General features: G+C 32.9%; 1 protein-coding gene across 1 annotated transcript in view; it reads left to right on the top strand.

The window, feature by feature from the left end:
* Positions 1-14944, top strand: part of CSMD3 (CUB and Sushi multiple domains 3) — a 106977-nt gene that overhangs the window by 60956 nt on the left and 31077 nt on the right. The window contains exons 14-15 of the mRNA XM_010709229.2: positions 2224-2393; positions 13127-13283. Coding sequence (XP_010707531.2) covers positions 2224-2393; positions 13127-13283 — 327 coding nt within the window. The remainder of the gene's footprint in view (positions 1-2223; positions 2394-13126; positions 13284-14944) is intronic.

Below are 14944 nucleotides of genomic sequence, written 5' to 3'. Positions count from 1 at the left end.
AGAGAAAATCTGGAACACAATGTGTGAATTATTTTTCAGTTATTTTATTTTCTCCTTATCTTTGAAAATGAAAGTCTCCAGTAGAATAACATATTCAACCATTTTCTCCTCGTACTAAAGAAGCTACTGTTATTGAACACAGTTCATGGTCCCTGGGAAGTGTTAATGATTTAACTGAACAGTATGGCATTGTTCTTTAGATCAAAGCAGAGGAAATCCTTGATGACTTGAGGACTGTTACTAAATTTCTTTTCTATTCTAGTACTGTGATGGCTAAGATCATACATGATGTATTCCAAGCATCTTAAAGTATTTGTTCTCTCTCTAAATTAAGAAAAGTACAATCAGATTAATATATTTTATTAATATGGACCTTTTCCTTAGTTTTAACAGAAAACAACATGTTTCTTATCAGTTAAAAATGACTGAGTAGTTGGTTCACTGCTGTAGTTTTGAATTATAGTTCTGACAGGAGCAGAATTGTTTGATCAACTTAATACCATAAATCTTGTGCCTTTTGACTCATCTATCTGAAATGGGAAAGGGTTTACCTCAAATGAAATTATAGTCATTTTACTCCTACATGCTATAATTCAAACTGACCTATGCATCTTCAGAGTAGCAAATACACATTTATTAAGAATAAAATAAAAGACATGATTGTGTGGGCTAGAAAGTTTCCTACTTCAGCATAGATTAGGTGAACTTTTCTAAGGCAAAGTTATGACACCTAAGTATTTTTGGTAATTGTTACATACCCCTATGTACTAAGTACATAGCCATCAAGGATTTCTTCTGCTTTGATCCTGATATGGTTTTCTGCAAAATATTTCTTTAGCTGCATACAGAAGAACAATAAGCCAATAAGACATTTAATATACAAGTTTATTATAAATATACATATATATTTCAGTATTCTGAATTTGACTTATTCTGATGAGGGAGGTGGCAATTAAAAAAAAAAAAAGAGCTCTTAAAATAGATTTCATAGATTATTTTAAACAACTTTTCAAGACATTAAATATGTTGTAGCATAATACCATTTCTTATTCAGAGAAATTAGAAACCAATGATTTCCTTAAGTTTAAACAAGTATGAATGCATTCTTATGTTATTGGGTAAAAAAAAAAAGGTAGGAATCTTGAAGTGATCTGAAAACCAAACATAAATCTGGAATATTTGGTACTATATTTACATTTAAAATAAAACAAAATTTGTTAAAAACAGAGGAAGTGCTTTTGCACAGTCAGTATAATGACCATTTATTAGAACTAAGTTGAAAGAGAAGGAAAGAATTCTAGTACTTTCTTGATGTTAATTTAACATACCTGGTTCTTCAATGCTCAAAATATTTTAGTTAAAATAATGCAAATATTCCAAATTACAATAGTAGATGAAACTATTTGTTAATGTCTAATGAAGAGTTCCAAGAAATTTTCATGTTTGTATATTTTATGATTAAACTCAGTTTCATAAGTCCTCAATTATATAATTTTGTGTTTGGAATTATTGCAGTAGTACCTGGAAATACTTTTCCATTTTTTCTTTTAACTTCTTAAACCCATTTCATTCCTTTCTTCTTTACGTTTTTGTTTGTTTGTTTTTCTTACTGTTTTTTTTCCTTGTCTGTCAATGAGATATTTTTTTTTTTTTCAGTTGTTTCGTTGGTAGGTTTGGAATAACTATTTCTCTACTCTAATTTATGCCACTTAATATGATATAAATTTAGTAAATTGATGTAGCAAAATTTTCTTTTTCATTAATCTGTCTGAATATGTGTGCATGTATGTATGTATATGCCTGTGTGTGTACAAATATATATATGCATATGTAAACTTCTATACTAATTTCATTTATTTTGCATGTCTTCATGATTTTTTTGTTTTCTTTTCTTTTTTATTGGAGAAATAAGTTTTAATAAAAACAAAATTAGTTTCCTCCAAAACAAAATTCTACAAAGATCTTTTAAAACATGATTACGGAACATTCCATTAACAGAACTGTAACTTTCCATATGATCTAACATACTTCTATTGAAGTGTTGGAGCAAGTTAAAAATATGCTTGTAATCTTCAGTCACTACCATGAACATTTAAAAAATAGATTTATAATATCAATAAATTTTAATAATGTTGAATTGATTTGCATTAACATTCCCATTGTCACGGTTATTGAAAATATTTATGCTCTTTAATAAAATATACCTTAAAATTTTCTTTGCAGCTGAGTGTGGAGCCTCCACAACAAATAATGAAGGGATTTTACTGTCCCCCAATTATCCTCTTAACTATGAAAACAACCATGAATGTATTTATAGCATTCAGGTACAAGCAGGAAAAGGAATAAACATTTCTGCCAGAACATTTCATTTAGCACAAGGAGATGTTCTTAAGGTAAGTAGTCCTTTTTGTTATTTATAATCTTTTAGTGCCTCGTGCCATTGAATTTGATCTGTCTATATAGTGTAGTACAAGGTTATATTAATCATGTCTTAGAAAGTAATTGTCTAAATATGTGTCTAATTACATCAGTCGCTGAGATGATCAACTCCAGTGCAGGTTCCTTTTCCAGCAGTGGGGACGGCAAGGTACAGAGAGGTTTTCTAAGCTGAGGAAACCTCAGGGAATTGCAGAGAATTGGCAGGAGCCAGTAGCCTGATGCTCTGAAGAGAGTGGCTGACACAAGACTCTGCAGTTGAGTACAGACAGGAAACTTCTAGAAAGTCCAGTGAAGAGCCACAAAAATGCCTGGGGGTCTGGAACATCTCTCATATTAAGAAAGGCTGAGAAACCTAGTTCTTTAGCCTAGAGAATAGAAGACAGAGAAAATCTTGTAAAATTCTTTTAAGTATTAAAAAGACAGGCATCAAGTTGATTGGTGATGATGAGGATGAGAGGCAAGGGGCACAAACTGAAATACTGAAAGTTCCTTATATATATAAGAAAAAAACTTATTTACTTTTGGAGTGACAGAGCACTGGAATAAGCTGCCCATATGTGTCATGAAGTCTCCTACTCTGGAGATATTTAAAACCAACCTGGACACTTTCTTGTACAACCTACAGTAGGAAACCTGCTTTAGCAGGAAGTTCAGATTAGATATCTCCAGAGATCTCTTCAATCATTAATTTGCTGGTTAATGAGAATTATCACCTCACAAATTGTGATTTGGACAAAGCAGAGATGTTTAATGCTGCCTATGCCCCTTTCTTCAACACCAATATTGAGCTCTGGAATCCAAGGAGTCTTGAATTGGAGGACCATGACTCTGTTAATGATGAACTCCCAGCCAGCTCTGAACTTTTTCAGGATTTGTCGATCCAGATGAATGTAGATATGTCTATGAGACCTGAAGGGATTCATCCCAGGTTACTTAAAGTAGTCTGATGCTATCATGAGATTCCCGTGGTATTGGGAATCTAGAGTCATGAAGTTGGTGATGACCCAACAATGAAATGATTCTACACCTGAAATGGCCTTTGATACATGTACAGACTGGATGATGAGAAGCTGGAGAGCAGCCACATGGAAAGGGTTCTGGGGCTTCTAGTTGACAGCAAGTTGAACATGTGTCAACAGTGTGCACTGACAGCCAAAAGAGCTAGGGTATTCTAGGGTATATTACACACAGTATTGCTCGCTTGTAAAGGAAACAGATGGTCCTATTCTGCTCTGTGGTGGTACAGCCTCCCCTAAAGTACTGTTTGCAGTTTTGGGATATCACAATGTAAGAAAAACATAAAACTACTAATGTTCGAAGAAGGTTGCAAATATTATGAAGGGTCCAGAGGGCAAGATGTATGAGGAGCAGGTGAAATCACTTGGTTTGTTCAACGAAGAGGGGACAGGAGAGGCCTCATGGTAGCTTACAGCTCTTCACAGAGTGGACGGGTGGATACCAATCTCTCCCCTTTTTGATCAGCAATTCGACCTGAGAGAATGGCATGAAGTGGAGGAGATTCAGGTTGCATCTCAGGAAAAGTTCTTCACTCAGAGGGTGTTTGGGCACTGGAACGGGCTCCCTGTGGTTATGGCACCAAGCCTGATGGAGTTCAAGAAGCATTTGGAAAATGGTCTCTGAAATATGGTTTGAATTTGTATAGTTCTTTGTGCAGTCACAAGTTGGACTCAGTGTTCCGTGTGGATCACTTCCAAGTCAGAATATTCTATGACTATAAACAAGTACCGTCTCTAAAAATTTAAAAATGAAGCAATCTCAAGTTTTTCCAGAATCTGTTCCCTAAAATATATTCTTATCAGACCACAAATATTTTTTAAAATAATAAATGTAAGCTATAAACCAAATAGTGCATTAACGTGTGTGTATATTCTGTGCTTAGTATTAAACATTAAACTTTGAACAGAATTACAACTTTTGTAAATTTTATTTTACTTTTCAGTTACTTTATTAATTATGCTGTGAATAATAATATTTTTCCCCAGTTCTTACACAAATAAACTGAATTTAATATACTGTCACTTCCATTTTGTACATGAGGTTTACACCTAAAGTGATTCTGACCTTGTTTGAAATATAGCATCTTCTTCAAGATGACTATCACTGGCAAAACAAAAACAAAACAGATAAAAACACAAAACAGAGTGGAAAAAGTGTTACTAGAACTTTACAGAATTTTACAAAGCTATTTTAGCTTATAAATGTAGTAGGTTTTTGATTTTTACATAGATGTTATTACTGTATTTGTGAAGTATAAATTTCCAAGTGTATATATTACTTAACCATCTACATATTTAAAGTTGATAATTATAGTAGGTTACTTTTAGTACACTAAAAGTACCATCTAAATGAATGTATTAATTGTCTGATTTTTCATAATACTCAGATGTCTCCTAGAAATCAAAGGAATAAGAGTATGATGCTAATCATGTTTTATTAATAAAAACTATTTTTTTTTAATGCCAGATTCTGCTCTGTAGCTACCGCAGTGAGAAGGATTATGGTACAATTTATCTCTAAGAAATAATTCTGGGATTTATTAACCTTAACCATCTGAGTATTAGGTTAGGATTTCTGTCATAACTTGTCAAACATAAGCACTTCACAAATGAGTTTATTGTGGCTAAAACATAAACAAACCTAACCGACCTATGCAAAATGAAATCAGACAGCAAGAAAAAAAAATATAAAATTAAATAAAAATAAAAATGCATTTTAAAGTTACCATTAAAACATCCAAATGATTTATGCAGCTGTGTCATTTTTCCTGTTTTGGGATTTCTCAGTGGAGCAGAAAAATTAAGTGAAGTTATGGTAAGATCTGCACGTTAACCAACATTAGCAAGAAGAATCAAAATCCTTGAAGCCCTGTTCACATTTTCATGCCTATCCATTAAAACTATGTGGATACACTTTCCTTAAGACTTTTTAGAGTGGGAGCTTTAGCATATAAATACAAATTTTCCAGCAGCTTAAACCTTTTTTCTTCTATTTGTTGTTTCTTTTTTTTTTCTTCTTCCTTAATCATTTAATACACATTCAGTCTTTAAAATATTTATGCACTTAAGTTTTCTTAAGTGCCACTCCAACCATATGCGCTACAGATTTTTTACAAGAAAACATTAACTCGTACGTATTTAAAATAAATTATATTTCAATACTGCTTCTCAGTGTGAATTTCAGTGAAATACCAAATTAATTATAAAGGAGGAAGACCACCACTCTGCTGTAAACGTCACTGGCAGAAATATTTGCTCTGTTTTGCAGTTGTGTCTACTAGATGAAAATAGTAGCAGGTAATTAAAAGTGTTTGCATTTCAGATCAGTTGTCTTGAATAATAATGAGCTAAAGTCCTCCTCATGTATTTTTAAATTCCACAAGAAATATTCATTATAATTATTGCTTTCTTTCAGCCTACATGATATTGTATCAAGACAGAGTCATTTGATATTTGGGAAGGAATGAAATCTGTGAAACTCCTTCCTGCCTCATCTCTAAAATGAAGCTCTTGCAAATTGTCTTAATCCAATAAGACGTTTTCTAGTGCTCATTTATATGAATAGATAAAGGAATCCTGTTTCAGGAAATGCAAGGCAGCAGTCATGCATTCTAGAACTTTCTCTTTATTATCTTATGGTCTTTAATATCTTATGATTGATTGGTGCTCATCTCCAGGAGGTGAAAAAGAAGCAGTGAAAGATTTAATATATATCTGACTTGGGAACATGGAGGTATTTACTGTTAATATCTTCAAGATTAGGAAAGTAGGCTCGATTTCCATATATTTTCTTGTGTTCTCTTAGACTCATTCTCAGTCAATCTCTGTGAAGTATTTTTAAAGACATTTATTTGCAATAACTTCCTTTTATTTTTATGCATTAATCTCTGTTCTTCAGACTTGATACATGAAACAGTTGGTAAAGAAGTTAGTCAGGTACTCATTATGCTTTTTCTATTATCTAATTTTTTAGATTACTAGAGCTACACAAATAAATTTGCATTTAAAGCCCAAATCGACTTAACATTCTGCAGGGCTTTAGATAATCCATTATTCAATTCATGATATCTGCTGGTGACCATATGACTTAAATGTCCATGGATCAAATGTATACCTGACAAACACTATGAATGAAATAATAAAACATTTGAATTGAGAATACAACATTAGAGGGAAATAGTGTATTTGACATAAATAAATGACCACCTTCAATGTTATTCACCAGATGAAAAGGCAGAGCTACTGTTTGTCAATTTTAAACTGGTGTAGAAAAAAGGATTCAGAAGATACCATTTGTTTTTTATTTCCTTCATTTAGTCTGCATTTAGTTCCCTTGTCAGTGTCACTGCTCTTTCTACTTACTCTTTTTTTGTTGTTTTGTTAGAAGGTCCAAGGAATATGTAAGTTTTCATGTTTGTGTTTGTAGAGCCTGCTCTAGATACTGAATCGTTACTGATCAGTGAAAATTTCACAAAGGCGTATGAATAATTTGTGTATAGTCACTATCTGACAATCCATTTAATGTTAATCTCAGAAATTGTAAATCAAATTGTTTCCTTCTTTGTAATTTATACATTAACTGAGTTTGTTCACTAGAATGTTTCCAGAATTTTCTGCCTATGTGGAAGGTAGGAAAAAGAATACATAGTTTTCAAAGTATAAGGTCTGAACCTGATTTTCCTCCTGAATTTACCTCTTTTTACCAGTTGTGTTTTTAAGATTTGTAGTCTTTGTTAGCTCTATTGACTTCTTGTCAATCACAGAATTGACTACTTCCCTGAAGACTTAATTGTTAGTGGCAAACAATGTTTTGTGTTGAAATAAATTAAAAGTATTATTTTATGCTAAGGATCTTCAACTATGATTTTCTGTTTTACTAGGAGAGAGATAACTCGTATGAATATTAACATAGTCTTAATATAGATATAATATTTTTATTTTTAGTAGATTTCATTAAAATTGAAAAATCACCTATGCATGGTACTGATTAATAAGGAGAATAGTTTTATGTTAATGCTTAAGGGGGAAAAAAAAAACAGAACTATAGGCATGATCCATAAGTATACACTACGTATAAAAAGGACTAAAATGGAAAGAGGACATAATTTTTTACTGTTTGTCTGTTGTTGTTCTTCTGTAGTAGATATACTGACAAATAATTCCATATGATTGAGGATATATATATATCTCTCTCTCTCTCTCAGAAACAATCACTATATATATATATATATATAGTTATATATATTGTTTCATTTTGTTTTTCAGGAATTGTAAGTAGATCAAAATGCTTCCTTTGAGAAACTCGCAGAGTTCTTTTGCTTTCACCTTTAAAACTATAGCTAAGTGTAAGATTTGAGGAAGAAAAAAATACTTGTCCATTTTGAAGATAAATAGCATGCATTTCTTTCAAAGTTTCATTTATTTAAAATTTGTATAATTCCATCGTCCCCTTTATGATATAAAATCAGCACACACTTCCAGGAGTTTCATTTCTGATAGAAATGGAAAATCATCCTTAAAAATAATACGATTCTGGATGTTTTTTACTGCGAGATAAATATGCAGTGACTCTAAGAAATGAGTTCTAGGAATAAGGCAAAAAGAAAAAAAAAAAGTCCATCAAAATCAACATTTTAGATACAAATATTTCATGGTGTATCTAGAAGTTTTGTCTAATCAGATATTATATCTACTGGAGAAAAAGAGGCAGACCACAGTTAAAAATAAAGACCATTGTTTAAAAATAATAATGAAAACATTACATTAATAATGCCACAATATCCTGTTTTAAATGTAATATTATTCTGAAAAATTCTGTAGTACTTGTAATTGCATTTAATGGATAGCCTTTGAAAGGCAGGAAAGAGAGAAATGTTAAGCACAAGATGCAGACCTCTATGGTGAATAACCGCTTTCACTATTTTGGTCGTGTTATCTTCCTTTCTAGTATGTAGAGTGAGAACTAATGTTCCAGGTGAGATTGCATGTATGTAGAAAGATAACTTTAATAACTATTTTTGATGTTGCAATGAAGTAGTCTATCTCTTAACTTCTTTTAAAAGATGTGCAGTAGCACTGCAGGGAGCAGTATGTCAGTAGACCATATAGGAGAACTGGCATTGTGGTCTCTTTCCACAGTGTTTGTATTAGCACTCTTATCTCATGATCCTTTACAATTCATATAATTCAGTTTCACTGCATTTGTTTGCTATCTAACCTGTGGACCAAATTGGAAAAATGTGCTTGGTTAAGTTTTTGAAAGTTTTTGTTTACAAGGAGGTTATGTTTGTGTCTTTTTGCAGATTTGTTTCTTAACCGAATTTTAAGAATTTCCATACTCACTGTCCTTTTAGCAATATCATAGGAAAACATGACTGTGAAGTAGGGAAGGAAAAAAAATCCAAACATATGGGCCTTTTTCTGTCTATATATTAGTGCTTCTCTTTGAATGTGGTATAAGTGATATTTGACAGGGTGCTGACAGCCTTAGCTCTGAGCTGCTGATTTTGCTATTTCTTCTCTTTATAAAGGCATAAATCTTCATATCTGTGTGTCTTTTATGTTTCAGTGGCAAACCTCAAAAATAGTTTATTAAAATGCACAATTTTTTTTATAAAATCACTTTATAACATCCCCTAGGTAAAATTTTATAGAGTAGGGTCAAATAACTTAGCAGAAAAAAAGACTATTTTCATTTAAAATTTGTTAATAACTGAGCCTCTGGAAAGCTTATAATTATTCTCTAACTTTATAATTATTCTCTAACTTTAAATGGGAAATAATCTCTCCAGTTGTCAGTATACAGTATATCTCTAGGTTCAAAACTTATTTTTCTGAACAGTGTTAACTACTATCATCCTCCTCTGGGACATTTCAAAGTATCATTGTGATATTAGTAACATTAATTCAATTTTTGTGCCTTTACTTGTCTGAATTATAATAATTATATAATAACAGATAAAGTTGGATTTCCTTTTTCTACAATATTCAGATGTGATACGGTCATGAATCAGTTATCTTTGCATTAGTGCTACAGAGTGTATTAAGGAAAATAAAACCAACCACCTTTGGTTATTATTTGTGGAGTAAGTATTCTAAGCAATACATTATGCTAGTAATAAATCCAAAACTGACAAGCTGAATGAGAACAAATATTCCTATTTTAAAATAAGATAATAATCAACCACAAATAATATTATTGTCCTATGGATCAAATTCTAGTGGTGAATTATTTATTAACTCATTCAAAATTTTAAGGAAAACTCTCAACTTCTTTAAGAAAATTGAAAAGAAAATGCTGCTTCTGTAAATCTCAAAAGACTATGTTGACTGTAATGAGTTTCTTTGCAACTTAATTACATTACTAAGGAATGGATTTGGAATGCATAATTGCTATCTAGAAACTTGAATTTAGTTCAGTAATTAAATTAAGTATAAGAAAGACAGTGTATCTTAAATGAAGAACTATATTGCAAAATGTGCATCCATTTATGCTTCTAAGGGAACCTCTGCTACCTCAAGAAGAATAATATATATGTATATATATATATTATTATTATAATATATATATATCCCTTTGAATATTTAACTCAGCAACCAAGAAAAAGGAAAAATCAATTTAATGTAGAGATGAATCACATCTTTCCTCAACCAAATGCAGTCCACTCACGCAAAGAATCAGAGAGTTTTGAAAGTGTTAGAGTACCATGAATTTTGCTCCTTCATAATCCTAGAGATATTTTACAGTGAGGCTGCTAGCTAGTCCATAAAATAGAACTAGTGCAAACATTTAAAAGATTTTGATGGTCACAATAATTGGTGTCGGTAGGAAAAGCTTAATAATGTAGGACAGTTAAGCAAATTAGCAATGTATGGGGAAAATATTGTGAAGAAAATTTGTACCATGAAGTGACTTCTGGAAAGTTCTGGCAAGCCATTGAAAATGATTGGTATAACTGCATTGGTATGGCCTTACTTCAAGTACTGTGTTCAGTTCTGAACACCAGGATATTACAGTGACAAACTATCAGAATTTGTATGAAGTTGTCAAAAATTCGTGAGGAGCAGCTGAAGTAACTTAGTTTGTTCAGCCGAGAGAAAAGGAGAGGAAGGTATACATCTTCCTCACAAGGGACAGATCCTGATATCTTCTTTCTGGGAACAGAATGGAGCTGTGTCATGGGAAAGTCAGGCTGGGTATTAGGAAAGGGTTCTTCATCAATAGGGTGGTTTGAAATTGAAAAGTTTCCCAGGGAAGTGGTCACTGCATCAAGCCTTCTAGAGTTCAGTAAACACTTGGACAATATTCTTAGGCATATGGTTTAGTTTTTAGATAGTTCTGTGTGGAGCCCAGAATTGGATTCTGATCTTTTTGGATCTCTTTCAACTCAGGAATTCTACTGATTCTGAATTCTTTGAACTTATTAATAGCTTCTTAGAGTTAATTTAGTGATTCACACACAGCAGAAAATGGAATACACTTGTGAAGTGTTTAAAAGTAAAATAAATCCTGAATCCTTTGGTGCTATTAGCTAATAAGTAGCTTGGAGAGATTAGGAAAAGAGCATCAAACACAAGCTGGGTTTCCTTTAAGTCTGTCACAATGTAATGTCAGTTTTAGAAGTAATAGTCTGTTGTTTTTATTCTGGCCTTATTTGATTACTTATCTCACTTCAGTTTTAAAGAAATTTTAATAATATTAAGCACGATTTTATACTGTATATATTTTAAAACTTTTTACTTGAGAAGCATTAATTGCACCTTCACAGAATCATAGAATTGCAGGGGTTGAAAGGGACCTCAAGAGGTCGTTGAGTCCAACCTCTCTGCTAAAGCATGTATCCTACAGTGCATCACACAAGTGGGCATCCAGATGTGTCTTAAATATCTCCATAGAAGCAGACTCCACAACCTCTCTGGGCAATCTCTTCCAGTACTGTGTCATCCTTACCATAAAGAAGTTCTTCCGCATGTTAGTAAGGAGCATCCTGTGTTCAAGCTTTAGGCTGTTACTCCTTGCCATATTGATACACACTACTGGGAAGAGCCCGGCCTCATCCATTTGCCTTCTATCTGTCTTTAGATATTTATAAACATTTATCAGATGCTCTCTGAAGTTCACAGCCTTTACTCACATGGGAGATGCTCTAGGCCCTTAGTCATCTTTGTGGCCATCTGCAGGACTCCTTCTTGGAGATTCCTGTCTTTTTTGAACTGGAGAGCTAAGAAATGGATTCAGTATTTTATATGTGGCCTCACCAGGGCAGAGCAGAGGAGGAGTATCACCTCCTTCTATCTCCTGGACAGACTCTTTTCAATGCACCCCAAAATGCATATCTTGTTTTGCTTTAATTTCTTCTTTTTGTTCCATGTAAGGACATTAAGTCTGAGATTTCTTTGGGATTTATTTACAGGTTTCAGTAAAATCAAGAAATTAAGCCAAGTTATTTGGTAGTGCTTCTTAAATGGATGTATAATTATTTATCATGTAGAGGTGGTTAGAAATTGATTGATTTATCTTTTTTTTTTTTCACTGGAGAGAATAGAATTTCTGCAAAACAGAATTGAAGTGTTGGAGAACATAAATGAGTTCTGATTCACTTTGTTGCCTTTCTATTACTGCTGGACTACTTGTTTTGATTTCATTCTGATATAGATTCCAGTTTAAAATACAGGCTTTGGTTACAATTTATATCTTACTTGCAATTAGAAAATATTTAGAAACCTGTTCATTTAGCAAAGTGTTAAAATTTCACCGTAGTGCAAATTAAAAATTATTTAGTTTGCAGATTTGCAAGGGATTTTTTTTTTTTTCTTAAAACTCATGTTTACATTACAGAAGTCAATAAATAAATCCTACAGGATATATTATCTGGATTAACAATTACTGTTAAATAATAGCTTAGCTGTTCTAAAAAAATATAGATGTACATCAACCACTGATATTAAAGCAACAAAGCTTGAAAGAAATTTGCTAAGTATTCTTACAAGATTGTTTTATATGTTTAGTAGTTTGCTTGAACTTTCAATTTCAACTCTGGAAGAAAAATATGTAATAAAAACTCTGTCTTCTAATTTACATATAGATTTTGTTACTCTTTCTAACTACAGAAGTTTTTCTGTTTATTTTATTCTGATTTCCTAGACTTCTTTTACAGTGTAGTTATTTTTAAACCTCCATTTACACAGGAAAAAACAAAACAAAACAAAAACAACAACAACAAACAGAAAAACAACCAGTTTATTTAACCAGTTGAAGCTGGATATATATTAGCTTTTCTGTTACACCATCTCAGTGTCTTGTGGCAGACACATCTACACAAAGTGTTTGCTGTTGGTCTGTGATGAGCACTGCAGTGTTGGCAGTGGAAGAGAAAACACAGATGTTCACAAGCACTGAGCTGATATGGCAACTCTGCCCACTTCTTTTGTTAGCAAAAAAAGGAACTGACATATTTTATACTGTGCATATGAAAAATAACCACAATTAAATCAACATAATTGAGCAGAGATAAACAACATATCCAGAGAGTATTCAAGGTTGACTGGAAAATGATCTCCCTTGGCAGAGCTATCCTCCCTCTTAATTGAAATGTAGAGAATTATTTTCAAAATCAAATATATGCATTTATTTTCTTTTAGTGACTGCAAAAGTTGCATTTTTCTTACAGATCTATGATGGCAAAGACAATACTGCTCACCTGCTGGGTGCATACACTGGTGCATCGTTAAGAGGTCTGACGTTAAGTAGTACTTCAAATCATTTATGGTTGGAATTCAACTCAGACACGGAAGGCACTGATGAAGGCTTTCAACTTGTTTATACAAGTAAGTATTTGAGAAAACAATAGTAATAGATTTATGATTGTAAAGGAATGAAAAAATAATTTCTTGTAAAATAAAAATGCAATCCAATGATGAACAGCAATAAAATCAAATGCAAATCACTCATTAAAGTAATTTTTTTTTTTTTTTTTTTAACTCCTATACTACGCAGCATACTAAAACCAGGCTTTAAGAGTACTTTCTCTAATTTGATACTTAAAGTTCTGGTTTTTGTTTGTGTTTCTAGAGATTTTTTTGATGTATTTTCTGTATTGGAGAGGATAAAAAAGTAGAATTTCAGGTAAGAGTGCTAGCACATAAAAATATTTAAACGTGAGGGTATTTTTAAATGTGAAACTTAATACAATTGTTTCATAAATATTTGTTTATTAAAATAAATTCTTCATCTTTAGACTCACATTCAATACAAAGGGTGCATTAGACTAACAATTACTGAGCTTGGATGATTGTTTAAAATAATCCAGTTTGGAAGTAAAAGAAGAGATTCCAGGCAAAAATTTCTTAACTCTATGCAGAGTGACAAAATTCAACTGTAAAGATTAGAAGTGAAATCTCTTCAGATCTTTGTTTTATAGAGGAAACATATCTACATCTTGTTTATCAGATGGTGAATTAAGAAAATATACATAGTTGTTTCTTTAGGAAAAAAAGAGTTTACTGTCTTTGGAAGAAGGGACAGGCAGGCAACTTGGAAAGAGTACACAGTTGTTGCTAGGATACACAGAGGGAAAATTAGAAAGTAGAAAGCCCAGCAAGAACTTAATCTGACCGACACTGTTAAAGACAATAAAAAGGTTTTCAGAAATTTATAAACAGCAAGAAGAGGGTCAAGAGAATTTCCATCCTTTATTGGATGCAATAGAGAACGCGACCACAGAGGATGAGGAAAAGGCTGAGTCTCAATGTGTTCTTCTGTCTTTAATAGTTAGACTAGTTATCCTCAAGGTACTCAGCTCCTTGAGATAGAAGGAGATGGGGAAGAGAGTTCAGGAGGAAACAGTTAGTGACCTGCTATTCCACCTAGACGGGGGGATCCACCCAGGGATACTAAGGAAGCTGGTAGAAGTGACTGCCAAGCCACTTTCCATCATTTATCAGCAGTCTTCGACAACTGGGGAGGTCTCAGATGAATGGAGACTTGCCAGTGTGACATTCATCTACAAGAAAAGTCAAAAGGAGTATGTAAGAAACTATAGGATTGGAGCAGATGGTCTTGAGTGTGATCATCCAATGTGTAGGACATTCAGGGGATCAGATGTAGCCAGCTTGGGCTTAGGAAAGGCAGGTCCTGCTTGACCAATTTGATCACCTTCTTACCAAGTGACCTGCCTAGACCATGAAGGAAGACTGTGGATGTAGTCTACCTAGGCACCTTTGATTCCATCTTCCACTGTATTCTCCTGGAGAAGGTGGCAGCCTATGGCTTGGGCAGGTGTATTTTTTGCTGGGTGAAAAACTGTCTGGACGGCCTTGCCCAGCTACTCAACCAGTTTACAGTCCACATTTCTGTCCTTACTTTCAGCTCATACTTCAGCAGATTCTCTATACAGATTTTATGGGAGAAAATGTCAAAGGCTTTACTGAAGTCCCTAATTTCAGTCCCTAATTTTCAAGTCCCTAAAAGGTCTACAGAATCATTGTGT

Source organism: Meleagris gallopavo, chromosome 3 (genome assembly GCF_000146605.3).
Source record: "Meleagris gallopavo isolate NT-WF06-2002-E0010 breed Aviagen turkey brand Nicholas breeding stock chromosome 3, Turkey_5.1, whole genome shotgun sequence".
Taxonomy (NCBI): domain Eukaryota; kingdom Metazoa; phylum Chordata; class Aves; order Galliformes; family Phasianidae; genus Meleagris; species Meleagris gallopavo.
Note: the sequence above shows the minus strand (reverse complement) of the source record. Positions and strands in the feature narration are given on the sequence as shown.